Genomic DNA, 17,279 nt, shown 5'->3' on the forward strand with positions numbered 1-17,279 from the left:
ATTTGTTCATAGTTTTTTTTTATAGTCCGGCCCTCCAACGGTCTGAGGGACAGTAAACTGGCCCCCTGTGTAAAAAGTTTGGGGACCCCTGGTATAAGGTATACAAGGACAAAACGACTAGGGCACCTCAGGAGAAACCAGGGCTCACAGGAGGGCAAGACACAAGGAGGATTGGGACATGGCGTGAAGTAATTACAGAAGGACTCGTCACACTGATCACATGGCTGAGGAAAGAGGAACAACTCTGGCTTGACGGACATCAGGGGTCAACCCTGATTTATCGAGAGTGAAAGGAAGGACTGTGAATCTCTCAGCTCTTGTCTATAGGGCATCTGGCCAATTTGACCCAGACTGCCACCCACCACCCTGAGCTAATTGCAGGCCAAAGAGCATCTGAACCTAAAATCTCTTAGAAACTTTCTAAGAGCCACTGACTTCAGAAAGGATCAGTTTCTACTAAAGATGATGAACAAGGTTAACTTTCTGATCTTTAATGATTCTAAATTCCGCAGCACGGGTAATAACAAGGAATTACACTGACCAGAACTTCTGGGGCCAGCTGAGGGGGCGGGTGTGGTTGCTGACACCTCTAGCTGCCCTCCCAATGGGGAGCCTGGCTGGGGCTCTACTCCAAATAGGCTTTAAGTTGTGATAAAGATTCTTTCCTTAGCTAAGTTCTAGTCAGAACCCTCTCAGCCTTCTTCTCGACTGGGCCTCAACCTTGGCTTATAAAAGACTCGGACACATTCATATGCTTTCTAACAACACCAGATCCCACCCCGAGGATGACCTTCACCCCTAGGATGAAGCCTCCCTTAAAGGACCTGCCTGAGGAAACCCAAGGCTGCCAAAAGAACTTACTGTTTGTTCCAGCCAACACCTTAAGATAGGGCCCCTGTCCCCCAGTCTCTGTGGGATGATAGGAGCCTGACTTCAATAAAAGAAGCACTATTGGCCCTGGCCAGTTGGCTCAGTGGTAGAGCATTGGCCTGGCGTGCGGGGGACCCGGGTTTGATTCCCGGCCAGGGCACACAGGAGAAGCGCCCATTTGCTTCTCCACCCCCCCTCCTTCCTCTCTGTCTCTCTCTTCCCCTCCCGCAGCCAAGGCTCCATTGGAGCAAAGATGGCCCGGGCGCTGGAGATGGCTCCTTGGCCTCTGCCCCAGGTGCTAGAGTGGTTCTGGTCGCAGCAGAGCGACGCCCCTGAGGGGCAGAGCATCGCCCCCTGGTGGGCAGAGCGTCACCCCTGGTGGGCGTGCCAGGTGGATCCCAGTCGGGTACATGCGGGAGTCTGTCTGTCTCTCCCTGTTTCCAGCTTCAAAATAAAGAAAGAAAAAAAAAGAAGAAGCACTATTTACAAATCCAGACCAGCTTCACATGAACCAATCCTCTCTTCCTGCTTTGTGAGTTTTCGTTTCCCTGACTACTCAAGGCCCACTGGTCTTCCTCCCCACTCCTTCATGCTCTGTTTAAAATACCCTCTGCACAACCAGAATGGAGTTCATCTCTTTCCTCTGTTGCCAGTAGTTACTGAATAAAATTAATTTTCACCACTTTAACGAATACCTTTGACAGGTACATGTGCCTTGAAAACTCAAAAAGTGCTACATAAGCCAAAAAAGTGAAAATAACCCAAATATCCATCAACAGATAAAGGAATGAACAAATTATGGCATATCCCAACAATGGAGTATTATTCAGCCACAAAAAGGAACAAAGTAGTGATGCTTGCTAAAACATGGATGAACCTTGCAGACATCATGCTAAAAGAAAGAAACTTTTCACAACAGAGCAGGTGTTGAATGAGCCTATTTATATGAAATGTTCCCAATAGGCAAATCCACAGAGACAGAAAGTAGATTAGCAGTCACCAGGGGCTGATGAGGAAGGGTGACAGCACAGGGAATGTAGTCATTACATAGGGAGAGAAAGGGGTGGACAGTATAGGAAATGTAGTCATTATATAGGGAGGGAAAGGGGTGGACAGTATAGGAAATGTAGTCATTATGTAGGGAGGGAAGGGAAGTGCCTGCTAAACCATACAAGGTTTCTTTCTGAGCTGATGAAAATACTGTAAAATTGATGTGGTGATGGTTGTCCAACTCTGTAAATATACTAAACACCATTTCATTGTTAAATGGGTGAATTGTATGGTGTGTGACCATATCTCAATAAAGCTGTTACAAAACAAAGAAAGAGCATTAAAATCATCCCCAAATTTCCCCCTGAAAACAACTGATACTGCACTGTGACGTTCTAGTCTCCTAGTTAGTGAGGGACCTGTTTAGTGTACTGATAGTGGCTCCTTAGGGAGAGAGTTAGCACAGCGAAACAACAGGACAACAGCAAGTAAACAGCTCTGAGGACAGAAGTGAACTCACAAATACCAAGTGCTGTTTCTCCAGTGTCAACAAACCTGACCCGAAGAGCTGGCAGCTGGCAGCTGGGTAAACAGGAGAGATGTAAATTCAGGCACAGGCCTCTCTTTTGCTTACACTGACAGGTGCCAGAAAGAAAGCCCATTCGGGGTCAAAGATGAGAAGTCTAGCAGGGACAGTGCTGTCAAAGTGTTGTCAGGGTTTAGCCCCAACTCCCTCACACAAATGAAATGCACATTTCAAAGTGACAGAAGGTGCTAAATAATTAACAGCATTCTCAGGTTCTCCTTGCTCCAAACTTTGTCTTGAGCGATCTCCAAGATCAGACCAAGCCGGTGGCACCATTTGGATTCATGATGAACCAAGTGACTCATATTTTTTACTATGAATATTTTAATGTGGATAAATTAAAGAAAATAACACTATAAACACCCATGTACCCAATCTCCAGAATTAAGAACTGTTAAATTTATCACATTTGCTTCATATCTTTTTTAAGTTGGAAACATTTCAGATACAAATTCTGTTGTATTGTTCCATTGTACGAATATACCACAATTTATTTATCTTGTTGACAGATATTTAAACCTGAATTACTTATTTTACAAACAAAGCTGGAAAAAAATTTTTTTGTGTGCATGTGTGCAGCCATTACTTCAATAATGAAGAAGGCAGAACCGTCCTAAGTTACCAGGGAGTTGGACTGTAAGGATTTCCTTCCGATTTTGTATTCTGAGGAATAAGCTGAGGCAAAGGAAGACCAATGCCTGGCGTGACTGCAGAGAGGCTGGCAGGGAAACAGAAGCACTGCCCACCCGCCACCCGCAGCCCTCGCACACCCAGAGGCAGACTTCACACGCTGAGCACACCTTTTCCTACAAGCTGGGTGGGGCTGGGCTGGAGTGAAGCAAGGAGAATATTTCAGGAACAAGGAGCAGATGATCAGTGATAGATGCAGAACTGAAAAGAGGATGTGGACAAAGAAGTGGACCCAGAAGTAAAAACCCAAAGCCAGACATAAGCACAAGAGGAGGTGCCAGCAGAAGACCTCAAAATTTTATGTTGGGCCTGATGTGTGGTGCACAACGGATAAAGCGTCGACCTGGAATGCTGAGGTCATATGTTCAAAGCCCCAGGCTTGCCCAGTCAAGGCACATAGAGGTAGCAACTACTATGAGTTGATGTTTCCCGTTCCTCCCCCTTGCCTTTCTCTCTCTCTCTCTCTCTCTCTTGCTCTTCTCTCTCAAATTAATATATAAAATCTTAAAATAAATAAGTATATGTATATCTGTTATGTTGGACCAGGAAGCACTTTGTCCAACATCCACTATGTCCTGCTCTCCATCCTTTGGCTGTTGAACTATGGCTGGCAAGGTGAAGCCAGAAGTAACTCTGGCGGACGTCCATAGCAGTCCTGCAATAAAAATCAAGTCTTCCTAGTTCTCACCTCCAGACTCCAAGACTCCTGCACAAAGACAACCGGCATTACAAATTTCTTGTGTGTCTTCCTGGAGATATTTTACACATATGTAAACATATAACAGCATATGCCTCACACTTTTTTTAAATCCACATATGAAGTCATATTATTATTTAGTTTCACACTTACTTTCTTTCCATGTCTTTGCAAGCGATTCATGACAATACACATTGATCTGTCCATATTCTTTTTATTTATTTTTTAATCATTTTTTAATTTTTCAGTTACAATTGACATACATTTTGATATTCATTTCAGGTGTACACCCTAGTGATTAGACATTACATAACTTATTAAGTGATCATCCCAATAAATCTCATACCCATCTGACAACATACATAGTTATTAGAATAGTATTGACTCTATTTCCTACGCTGTTACATCCCCATGACTATTCTGTAACTACCAATTTGTACTTCTTAATCCTTCCACCTTTTTCCCCCATCTCTCCCCAACCCCCCCCCCATCTGGCAATTGTCAAAATGTTCTCTATATGTACGAGTCTGTTTCTGTTCTACTTGTTCGTTTATTTTGTTTTTTATTTTTTTATTTTTTAAATGACAGGAGGGGAGATAGTGAGGCAGACTCCCACAAGCACCCCAACCGAGATCCACCGGGCAACCCTATCTGGGGCCGATGCTCCCAACCGAGCTATTTTTAGCATATAAGGATGACGAGCTTGGACCAACCTAGCTATCCTCAGTGCCCTGGGCGACACTTGAATCAATCAAGCCACTGGCTGCAGGAGGGGAAGAGGAAAAGAAGGGGGAGAAGAAGGAGGAGAGGAGCAAATGGTCAATTCTTTTGTGTGCCCTGACCGGGAATTGAACTCAGGACATCCATACATTGGGCCGACACTCTACTGAGCAAGCCAGCTAGGGCCTATTTTGTTTTTTAGATTCAACTGTTGATAAATATGTACTTATTGCCATTTTGTTGTTCATATTTTTATATTTTTTTCCTTCTTCTTCTTCTAAAAAAGACTCTTTAACACTTCACATAATACTGGTTTGATGGTCATGAACTCCTTTAGCTTTTTCTTGTCTAGGAAGCTCTTTATTTGTCCTTCAATTCTAAATGATAGCTTTGCTGTGTAGAATAATCTTGATTTTAGGTCCTTGCTTTTCATCACTCTAAATATTTTTTGCCAGTCCCTTCTGGCCCACAACGCTTCTGTTGAGAACTCAGCTGACAGTCTTATGGGAGCTCCCTTGTAGGTAACTAACTGCTTTTCTCTTGCTGCTTTTAAGAATCTCCCTTATGATGTGTCTTGCTGTGGGCCTCTTTGGGTTCATCTTGTTCGGGACTCTGCACTTCCTGGACTTATCTATCTATTTTCTTCACCAAGTTAGGGAAGCTTTCTATCATTTTTTAAAATGGGTTTTCAATTTCTTGTTCTCTCTCTTCTTCTGGCACCTCCATGATGCAAATGTTGGTATACTTACTTTTCCCCTATTCTTTTTAATGGTTGCATAAAATTTTATCATATGAATGTATTATAATTTATTTAATTAGTCCCCTACTGGGACATGGAAGTCATCCTAATCTTTCACAATCAAAAATATTGCTACCTTGAATACGCTAGCTAGATTATCCCTTTATCGGTAAGATAAAATTCTGGCAGCGCAATTGATAAGTTGGTATAATTCACATTTTTGTCTTCAACACCTAGTTTCAAATTTCCCAGCCTCAAGGCTTACAGGCAGTACACCTAATTCTGTTAGCCTCAAGGGAACCTGTAAATGTCTGACAGATGAGACTGAAACACTTTAAGCCAAGTCAGGGTAACTGGAGGATAATCTCTGGAAGGCTTCATAGTAATGTGAGTACTGAGGCAGAAAATCCATCTAATCAATGGTATTAGCCAAACTGAAGAAAGAATGTGTTAACAGAATAGAACTGGCCATTACAAAACCCAGAAGAGGGAAGCCAAACAGCAAGAATTTGGCAGCATTTATCTCCCAAGAGAGATACTTAATGTAATGGGCAGACACCAAAGAAGCATATTCAACCAGGCTTCTCCACAGCCTAGATGAAATTTCCTTCCAAATGATTATACTCCTTTAGTTCTGGGGTCTCTATACACCTGCAGTCTATTAAAGTAGTTACTCATTTCTTTCCCTAGGTGTCTAGATCTTAGGAAGAGGATGTGGTGGATTAAAATAGGTACAGTTTCTTTGCTATCCCTCCCTTTAAGAGGTGAGGTCTGCATCTTCTGCTCCAGAGACAGATAGGCTCTGTAAGAGCTTTGATGAGTAGAATACAGTGGAAATGATGCTGCACCAGTTTCCAGGCCCAGGCCTTGAGAAACAGGGAACTTCCACTTTCTATCTCTTAGAAAAGGAGTCCCCAAACTACGGCCCGCGGGCGCATGCGGCCCCCTAAGGCCATTTATCCGGCCCCTGCCACACTTCTGGAAGGGGCATCTCCTTCATTGGTGGTCAGTGAGAGGAGCACATTGACCATCTCATTAGCCAAAAGCAGGCCCATAGTTCCCATTGAAATACTGGTCAGTTTGTTGATTTAAATTAACTTGTTTTTTATTTTATTTATTTATTTATTTGTTTGTTTGTTTGTTTGTTCTTTATTTTAAATATTGTATTTGTTCCCGTTTTGTTTTGTTTTTTTTTTTACTTTAAAATAAGATACGTGCAGTGTGCATAGGGATTTGTTCATAGTTTTTTTATAGTCCGGCCCTCCAATGGTCTGAGGGACAGTGAACTGGCCCCCTGTGTAAAAAGTTTGGGGACCCTTGTCTTAGAACATTCACTTTGGGAAAGACAGCACTCTGGAAAAAGTCTGACTATTCAGAGACCACCAGGCTGAGAGGAAACCCAAGCTAGCCACATAGAGAGGGGGGGGGAATTGATTCATTTGTTCTGGAAAATCATCCTGGGCATCAAACATGAAATAAAAGAAGCCATCTTGAAAATTTCAACTCCTGGCAGGTGTGACGTGGAGAAGAACTGAGGGAGCCAGTCAAAAGCCAGACCCAAGGTTCAGACATATAGCCCAAATTAAGTCAACCTAGTGATCTTTGCTATTCAAACTGAAGCTTTACTCTATTGTGAAGTAAAACTAAGCCATTTCTGATGTGCACAGTCCAAATTTTTGACCCCCAAATCATAAATATAACAAAATGCTGTTTTAAGCCACTATGTTTTGGGATAGTTTGTTATACAGCAATAGATAACTAAAATAGGGAGTTTCTTTTTTTATTTTTAATTTTTATCTTTTTATTAAGTGAGAGGTGAAGAGGTAGAGAAAGACTCCCACATGCACCGCGTCCAGGATCCACCCAGCAAGCCCCCTAGCAGGCAATGCTCTGTCCATCTGGGGTTGCTGCTCCGTTGCTCGGCAACCAAGCTATTTTAATGCCTGAAGCAAAGCCATGGTGCCATCCTCAGCACCTGGGGCCAATTTGCTCAAACCCTTTGAGCCATGGCTGTGGGAGGGAAAAAGAGAAAGAGAGAGAGGAGAGAGGAGGTGAGGGGTGGAGAAGCAGATGATCACTTCTCCCATGTGTCATGACCAGGAATCAAACCTGGGATTTCACACGCCAGGCTGATGCTCTACCACTGAGCCAACCAGCCAGAGACAAAATAGGGAGTTTCAATGTAAGGAAATATTATGATCCCTAGGAGAGCTAACTTCGTCAGGAAAGAAACACGTGGGCACTCCAGTCCACAATTTGTTTCTGTGGGTCAGTCTCCAGTAGTATAGTGATGTCGAATGTGTTGACAAAATTTAGTTTCTAAACCTGGAAAACTGAGACCTCAAGGGCCAGACTTAATTAACATGCCCACCTCCCTTACCATCTCATCTTCACTCTATCTTATGTCAAATGGCCCAGATGAAGGAGCTGATAAGAGTCTCACAAAGAGGCTTACCAGCGGATGTAGCCACTGCTTGGCACCACTCATAGCCTTTGGCTGGCCCATGAAATTTATTCACTTATTAAACATTATTGAGAACCTCCCCTGGCCTTGGGGGGGGCACAGAAGTGGGAAAGACATAGGCCCAGCCCTCACAACTTAACAGCTCAGTCTCTAAGCCATATACACAGGTTATAATAAGAAACATGTAAAAAAATAAAAAAAAGAAACATGTGCACCTAACTATATAAAGCAAATATTGACAGACACAAAGGGAGAAATAGATCCATACAGTTAACAGTAAGTGACTTTAATACCCCACTTTCATCAATGAAAAGGTCATCCAAACAGAAAATGAGTAAGAAAACATTGGTCTTAAATGACACATTAGGACCACACAGGCTTAACAGATTTGTACAGAACATTTCATCCAAAAGCAACAGAGAAGAGAGATTTAAGGCACTATCAGGTCTCCCATCTTCTTGGTTGGGGCCTTCTTGATTAATAAATCTTTCCTTACTCAAAAAAAAAAAAAAACAACAATAGAATACATATGCTTCTCAAGCACACATGGACCATTCTCCAGTATAGATCATAAATAAATGTAAGAAGATTGAATTATGTCAAGCATCTTTTAACACCATAATGGTATGAAATTAGAAAACAATATTGGGAAGAAAAACTGGAAAATTCACAAAAAATATGTGGAGATTAAACAACATGCTGCTTAACAACCACTGGGTCAAAGAAGAAATCAAAAGAGATATCAAAGCCTTGGCCGGTTTGCTCAGTAATAGAGCATCGGTCTGGTGTGCAGGAGTCCCAGGTTCGATTCCCGGCCAGGGCACACAGGAGAAGTGCTTATCTGCTTCTCCACCCTTCCCCCTCTCCTTCTTCTCTGTCTCTCTCTTCCCCTCCTGCAGCCAAGGCTCCATTGGAGCAAAGTTGGCCTGGGTGATGAGGATGGCTCTATGGCCTCTGCCTCAGGAGCTAGAGTGGCTCTGGTTGCAACAGAGCGATGCCCCAGATGGGCAAAGCATTGCTCCCTGGTGGGCATGCTGGGTGGATCCCAGTTGGGCACATGCAGGAGTCTGTCTGACTGCCTCCCTGTTTCCAACTTCAGAAAAATAAAAATAAATAAATAAATAAAAATAAAGAAGTAAAAGAGATATCAAAAAATACCTAAAGAGCCCTGGCCAGTTGGCACAGTGGTAGAGCATCAGCCCAGTGTGTGGATGTCCTGGGTTTGATTCCCAGTCAGGGCACATAAGGAGAAGCCACCATCTGGTTTTCCTACCCTCCCCCTCTTGCTTTTTTCTCTCCTCTCTTTCTCTCTCTCTCTCTCTCTTTTCACCTCCTGCAACCATGGCTCAAATGGTTTGAACAATTTGTCTCCTGGCACTATGGATGGCTCTGTGGCCTCACCTCAGGCCCTAAAATAGTTCGGTTGCTGAGCAATGAAGCCGCAGCCCCAGATGGGCAAAGCATTACTGGGTAGGAGGCTTGCCAGGTGGATCCCGGTCAGGACACATGCGGGAATCTGTCTCTCTGCCTCCCCACCTGTCACTTAATAATAAAGTTTTTAAAAAAGATCTAAATACAGCCTGACCTGTGGTGGCGCAGTGGATAAAGCGTCAACCTGGAAACGCTGAGGTTGCAGGTTCAAAACCCTGGGCTTGCCTGGTCAAGGCACATATGGGAGTTGATGCTTCCTGCTCCTCCCCCCTTCTCTCTCTCTCTCCCTCCTCTCTATAATGAATAAATTAAAAAAAAAAGTAAAAGATCTAAAGACAAATGAAAATGAAAATATACCAAAACTTAAAGGGAAAGGTGCTTGGGAAAAGGAAGCTGGGGCCTCCAATGTCCAGATGAGAAGTTAAAAGCTGATTCTTCAGGCCCTGTGGAGATTCCTGAGCAGGGGACCAATATAACCAAACATGCTCTTCGGGACATTGATGTGGTAGTGGTGCATGACTAGATTTCAGGGGCAGGACAAGCAATAAAGGAGTCCAAGACCAGGCACCATTTCTTCCCAAAGTCACAATGGGACTGTTCATATTGCCAGCCGAGCCACAGATAGCAAGGAAGCTGACCTGGTGAAGCTGCTGGAACTACTGGTGCTGGAAATAACATCCTCTTTGTTGGGCAGCACAAAGCCTACCAGGTTCAGGAGGTTACAAATTATCTGGTTTTTGATGCTGATGTCCAGTAGAGCAGCGGTCCCCAACCTTTTTTGGGCCACGGACCGGTTTAATGCCAGAAAATATTTTCACAGACTGGCCTTTAGGGTGGGACGGATAAATGTATCACGTGATCAAGACAAGCATCAAGAGTGAGTCTTAGACGAATGTAACAGAGGGAATCTGGTCATTTTTTAAAAATAAAACATCATTCAGACTTAAATGTAAATAAAACGGAAATAATGTAAGTTATTTATTCTTTCTCTGCGGACCGGTACCAAATGGCCCACGAACCGGTACCGGTCCGTGGCCCAGGGGTTGGGGACCACTGCAGTAGAGAGTGGGAATGGAGGCTTTAGGTGAAGAAAGAAAAAAAGTGGTAAAAGCCAAAACTTATGGAATGCAGCAAAGCAGACCTAAGAGGAAAGTTCAAAGCAATTAATGCTACAGTAAGAAACAAGAATAATCTAAAAAACAACCCAACTTTACACCTCAAGGAACTAGGGGAAAAAAAGTGGAGAAACTAACTCAAAAGTTAGTAGAAGGAAAGAAATAACAAAGGTCACAGTGGGAACAATTGAAATTGAGATTAAAGAGACAATAGAAATGATCAGCCAAACCAAGAGTTGTTTTCTTTCTAAGATAAACAAAATAGACAAGCTTTTGGCCAGACTCACCAAGAAAAAAAGAGGACTCAAATAAAATCAGAAATGAAAGAGGAGATGTTACAACTGATACCACAGAACTACAAAGAATCATAGGAGACTACTATGAACAATTAATTATACGCCAACAAACTGGACAACCTAGAAGAAATGGAAAATTCCTAGAAACATACAACCTACCAAGATTGAATCCTGAAGAAGTAGAAAAGCTGAACAGACTAATTACAAGTAAGAAGATCTGAGTAGTAATCAAAAACTTCCCAACAACCAAAAGCTGAGGACCAGATGGCTTCACTGGTGAATTCTACTAAACATTTAAAGAATTAATACCAATCCCTTCAAATTCTTCCAAAAAGTAAAAGAGAAAGGAACACTTCCAAAATCATTTTACAAGTCCAGCGTTTTCCTGATACTAAAACCAGACAAGGACACCACTAGAAAAGAAAATTATAGGCCAATATACCTGACAAGTATAGATGCAAAAATCCTCAACAAAATATTAGCAAACCAAATTCAACAATAACTACTTAAAAGAATCATACACTATGATCAAGTGGGCTTTATTCCAAAGATGCCAGGAGAGTTGAACATTAGCAAATAAATCAGTGTTATACCCCATACTAACAAAATGAAGGATAAAAATCATATTGTCATCTCAATAGATGTATAAAAATATTTTGAAAAAGTTTAACACCCTTTTATAATAAAACTCTCATAAAAGTGGGTATAGAGGAAACCTACCTCAGCATATAAAGGTCACATAGGACAAACCCACCAGCTAACATCATAGTCTAAGTTGAAGGCTTTTCCCCTGACATTAGCAATAAGACAAGGGTGACAACTCTCGCCACTTTTATTCAACAAAATATTGGAAGTCCTAGCCTAAGCAATTAGGCAAGAAAAAGAAATAAAAGGCATACAAGTCAGAAAGAAAGTAGAAAAGCTGTCACTATTTGCAAATGACATATTATATACAGAAAACCCTAAAGACTACACCAAAACTTCATTACAGCCAATAAATGAATTTAATAAAGTTGCAGTATATAAAATCATATATAAAAATCTGTTGATTCTATATACTAATAATCAAAACTAACTATCAAAAAAATTAATAAAACAATCATATTTACAGTTACATAAAAGAATATAGTATCTAGAAATAAATTCCACTAAAGAAGAGAAAGACCTATACACTAAAAACTATGACTTTGAAGAAAGAAATTGAGGAGATGCAAAAGGAAACAATCATGTTCATAGACTGAAACAATTAATATTATTACAATGTTCACACTACCCAAAACAATCTATATATTCAAGGCAATTCCTGTTAAAATTCCAATGCCATTTTTCACAGAAATAGAACAAACTATCTTAAAATTCGTATGAAATTGCAAAATACCTTGAATAGCCAAAGCAATCTTGAGGGAAAAAAAATCCTGGAGGCATCATGCATCTTTATTTCAAACTATATTACAAAGCTATAGTAATCAAAACTGTATGATACTGACATAAAAATTGCCACATAGATCACTGGAACATAACAGAGAGCCCAGAAACAAACCCTGCATATAAGGTCAATTAATTTACAATAAAAGAGCCAAGAATAGACAGTGAGGAAAAGACAGTCTCTTCAATACACGGTGTTGGAAAACTGGACAACCACAAAAGAATAAAACTAGCATACAGTATACACAAAAATTAACTCAAAATGCATTAAAGACTTGATCATAAGACATGAAACCATAAAACTTCTAGAAGAAAAATAGGCAGTAAGCTCCTTGATGTCATTCTTGGAGATAATATTTTGGATTTGATATAAAAAGCAAGGGTAACAAAAGCAAAAACAAACAACTGGGACTGCATCAAACTAAAAGGCTTTTACATAGCAAAAGAAACCATCAACAAAATAAAACAGCAACCTACTGAATAGGGAAAAATTTGTAAATCTTATATCTTATAAGCTTTAATATCCAAAATAAAGCACTCATACAACTCAATAACAACAACAACAAAAAAAAACAATTTAAGAAGATATAAGATATACAGATGGCCAACGGGTACATAAAAAGGTGATCAACATTACTAATCACCAGGGAAATGCAAATCAAAACCACATTCTAACACTTGTTAGAATGGCTACCATCAAAAAGACAGAAATAATAAGTATCGGTGAGGATGTGGAGAGAAGGGAACACTTGTGCGATGTTGGTGGGACTATAAATTGGTACAGTCACTATGGAAAACAGTATGGTTGTTTCTTAAATATATTAAAAATAGAAAGACCATAAAACCCAGCAATTCCTTTTCCAGGTATTTATCCAAGGAAAGCACTAACTTGAAACGATATATGCGCCCCTATGTTCAGTGCAGCAGTACTGACGATAGCCAAGACAGGAAAGCAGTGTGAGTGCTCATCAGTGGATGAGTGGGTAAAGAAAGTGTGGCATAGATATATATTCACACACACAAAGGAATATTATTCAGCCATAAAAAGAAGGAAATCTTGCCATTTACAACCACATGGACCTTGAGAGCATTATGTTAATTGAATTAAGTCACACAGAGAAAGACAAATACTCAATGATCTCACTTATATGCAGAATCTAAGACAAAACAGAACCAAATTCACAGATACAGAGAACAAATTGGTGGTTGGCAGAGGTGTGTGTGTGTGTGGGGGGGGGGGGTTAAAATGAATGAAAGTGGTCAAAAGATACAGATTCCCAGTTTTAAAGAAAATAAGTCCTCGAAACCCTGGGCTTGCCTGGTCAAGGCACATATGGGAGTTGATGCTTCCTGCTCCTCCCCCTTCTCTCTCTCTCCCCTCTCTCTAAAAATCAATTAAAAAATCAATAAATAAATAAAAAAATAAAAAAAAAATTCGTAAAAAAAAAAAAAAAAAAGAAAATAAGTCCTGTGATGTAATGTACAGCATGGTAATTACAATTAATAATACTGTATTATATATTTGAAAGTCACTAAGAGAGTAGATCTTAAAAGTTCTCATTACAAGAAAAAATGTTGGCATTGGGGGGGTCATCAATCCAGGAAGTCCACTATCAGAGCTACAGAATAGATAGCTGATCTCATCACTCTAAGGGTTGATATTTCTAAAAGATATCAATTTAATATAAATTTACATATAAATGTAACATATATTCACATTTCATTTTTTTTAACAACTCTTGACATTATTTTGGTTAGAAAAGAGAAGGAACTAGCATTAATGGGCTAACATGATTTATACATGTCCCAATTTCCACTCTATCCCCTTAATTCCTGCACTGTTTCCCCAAGCGGATTGGATAATTTTATGTGGGATATGCAGTTTTTGACAACTGCGGGAACAGGGAACGTTATGGGCAAGTGCCCTTGTATCAATTCCAGTCCTCCCTCTTGTACTGCAGCCACCGAGTTTAGAAGAAAAGATCCTAACCCCAGATTTAAGGATGAACCAGCAAGGGTCTAAGCTAATTAGAGTATGCTTGTGGCCACAATGATGTTCAGGGATGGGCAATTAACCCAAGCCAGTCAACTAACTTCTGCAAGACGGCAGAGCCAAGAGAACTGCAGAAAAACAAAACTATAGCTTTGATGATCTCATGAATCTCTAGAGCAAACCATACCTGAAGGGCACCCAACTGTTAAACTTCTTGGTTATATGAACCAATAAAGCTGCTTTACAGTTTAAGCCAGAGTGCGTGACAACCAAAAAAATTTGAACTGATACAAAGTCAGTCACTGATATGCATCCTGTTCCTCAATAGGGGTATTAACCAGGGTTTTACAGATGTGTAGCACTCCGCCCTTTATTAACTCACACCAGCCACCTGTAGTGTGTGGGAAGGGCTAATATATACTGCTCACAAAAATTAGGGGATATTTCAAAATGCACTTTCAAGATCAGGGGACGTGCAGATACTCCAGTGCTTTCAGCCTTTTGTATAGTGCATTTCCACCAATGAAATAAAAGTTGATTTTGCATCTCATTTGCATAATCAAACAATTTTCTTTGACTTGTCATTTGCTTTTCTTTTCTTTCTTTCTTTCTTTCTTTCTTTCTTTCTTTCTTTTTTTTTTTACAGAGACAGAGAGAGAGTCCAAGAGAGGGATAGACAGGAACAGACAGACAGGATTGGAAAGATGAGAAGCATCAATCATTAGTTTTTCGTTGCGCATTGCAACACCTTAGCTGTTCATTGATTGCTTTCTCATATGTGCCTTGACCACGGGCCTTCAGCAGACCGAGTAACCCCTTGCTCGAGCCAGCAACATTGGGTTGAAACTGGTGAGCCTTTTGCTCAAACCAGATGAGTCGTGCTCAAGCTGGTGACCTCGGGGTCTCGAACCTAGGTCCTCTGCATCTCAGTTCAATGCTCTATCCACTGCGCCACCGCCTGGTCAGGCATCATTTGCTTTTCTGATGTTCTTGTTTAATAAAAAAAAATCAAATACTTTTTTTTATCGCTTCATATTCATTTTGAAATATCCCCTAATTTTTGTGAGTATTTGCCACGGTAGCGGCCCAGGTTCATGTGACTACAGATCTTTGAGGTGTAGGGCTGGAATCAAGGGGCTCTCCTAAATCTCAGCCTTGACCTTTCCTATAAATGGCCACATATTTCTGACTTTCTTCTGCTTCCTCCTTCTCCTCTTCGGGCCATCGAGAATTAGTTTGGTTACTGCTCTAGAGAAAATCCTGAAACCTCTCCAATTTAATCAGTATTGGGTTTTCCGGGGTCTGTCCATTGACAGAGGGGCAGGCCATTCATCCCGGCCTCGTATCCGTGTTCCACTGGATAAATCTTCCTTACTGGAAATTGATATCATAGTAACAAAGTAATACACCTTTTCCTTAATGTCTATGATTTTGCTTTCACTCTCTGAAAGTGACATCTTTTTTTCCCTTAAGATGAGATTTACCTGGCTAATTGTTAAACCTCTGTAATCCTCCTGAAGCCATTGCCTTTGGAAGAAGTCTATGGTAGACAATATGACTGCAAAAAATAAGTTGTGGTTCTATAACATCTGGCAGTTAGCACACTTGCATCTGCCATTCTGTTACCGAAAAAGTTCCTTCCTCTCTGAAGCTCTGTACACTTTAAACGTAGCGTCCCGAGTCACCTCCTTTCTGGTGCCCTCCTGATTCTTAACACTCTTCTACCTATTCATTTCCGTTCCAAGGGCTCTGTCCACCCTGAGCACAAAACCCCACCCATTTCCATGTTATGACCATAGCACCAGCCGGGGCCGAGCTAAGTTCCCATGTTCTTCCCTTTCTGTCCAACGTCTCCCCATCCCCAGCTTCTCCGCCCAGTGCTCACTCACCCCCCCCCCCCCCGTCGCGAGGCCCCGCCCGCTTACCTGGAGCTGGTGCAGGTGCAGGACATAGCCTTGTACTAACAGCTGGAATAGGAAGCGCAGGTGCCCAGGTCCTGAAAGTTCATCCGGGCTCCGCAGCCTCCGGTCGCCAGGCCCGGTTCCGGGAGCCTCGGCTGCCTCAGCCACCGGGAGGGCGTTGGGGATCGAGGCCTTGGCTCTGGCCCCCTGTGGGCCGAGAGCAAGACGGGTCATCCGCGTCCCTAGCAGCGCCCACCGCAGCCTCGCGCAACCCAGCGCGGCAAAGCGATCCATAGCTCACGTCGCTGCGCCTTTGGGTGGCGAGTGCGGAGCGCCTGGAACCCGCCCAGAGAGAGATCGGGAGGGGCGGGTTCAAGGGCACGGGTATCCCGGGGTGGGACGGGCAAAGGCCGGCCAGGCCCTTTACTGTTCACTTTATCTCACGGCCCTCAGTCCCTCCAAACAGGACCTGAAGAGCACGCCGAAGCCACCCTCTCCAGCTGCCTGCCTCCCCGCCCCGGGAAGGGACGAGCCGACACAAAGGCAGAAGATGCACAAGGGAACTTAGGGAACCCAGTGGAGAGTTCCGACGATAGCCGCCCCTTCCGCGCCTCCCCACTTCGCACTTCCGAGAACTCTCGAGGAGAACCTGAAGTTCGCTTGCTGCGAACTCCCAGAAGTCCAAAAAGTTCCGGGATCCCGCAGCCTTTCCAGGTCCCGGAGGCCCCACCCAGAGCGACCGGCCCTCGCTGGACCTGCAGGATCGCCACCCTAGGAACCCGCTGCCGAGGTTAAACTGACCACTGGTTTTTCTTAATGCATCTCCGGCTCCCCCTCCCCCGCCCCACTTCCCCGCATTGATCCTGGAGTGTGGCCGCTGAGAGAAGAGGGAAAACAAAACAAAACAGAACAAAAAGGCCCAGTGTCCGAGGTCATCTGATTGCTGGAGTGGGAGAAGCCAAACAAACAGACCAACAAACAAATTTAAATAAGTTTTTAAAATGCAATTCTACCCGCTGCCCGTCTTCTTCTCCACCCTCCACCCAGCCCGGAGTCTCCCAAAACAGGGTTTTACAAACTGCAGTTTGAGACCGGATTAGTGAGTGTGACCAGAATTATTGTTCAGTGAGATGGGGAAAAAATAATAATAATAAAATAGTACAAAAATATTGCAAGAAGAAAAAATAGTCTTTCATGAATTCCTTGTTTCATATATATTCAAAGTATACTTTTCCAAAAAGTTAAAAGCATGACATGTAATTATAAAATAAACACGGAGTCAAAGATTATTCAACCCTTTAGTAAAAGAGCCAGTAAAATAGTAAAGCTTGTTTTAAGAGCATTTGAAGAATTGGTTATTTA

General features: G+C 42.1%; 1 protein-coding gene across 1 annotated transcript in view; it reads right to left on the reverse strand.

Annotated features, from left to right (window-relative positions):
• The window catches only part of CYP27A1 (cytochrome P450 family 27 subfamily A member 1), a 33,326-nt gene extending 16,645 nt beyond the window's left edge, over positions 1–16,681 (reverse strand). The window contains exon 1 of the mRNA XM_066281044.1: positions 15,942–16,681. Coding sequence (XP_066137141.1) covers positions 15,942–16,211 — 270 coding nt within the window. The 5' untranslated portion in view covers positions 16,212–16,681. The remainder of the gene's footprint in view (positions 1–15,941) is intronic.
• Between the last annotated feature and the right edge of the window lie 598 nt (positions 16,682–17,279).

The sequence above is a fragment of the Saccopteryx bilineata genome, chromosome 5 (genome assembly GCF_036850765.1).
Source record: "Saccopteryx bilineata isolate mSacBil1 chromosome 5, mSacBil1_pri_phased_curated, whole genome shotgun sequence".
NCBI lineage: Eukaryota > Metazoa > Chordata > Mammalia > Chiroptera > Emballonuridae > Saccopteryx > Saccopteryx bilineata.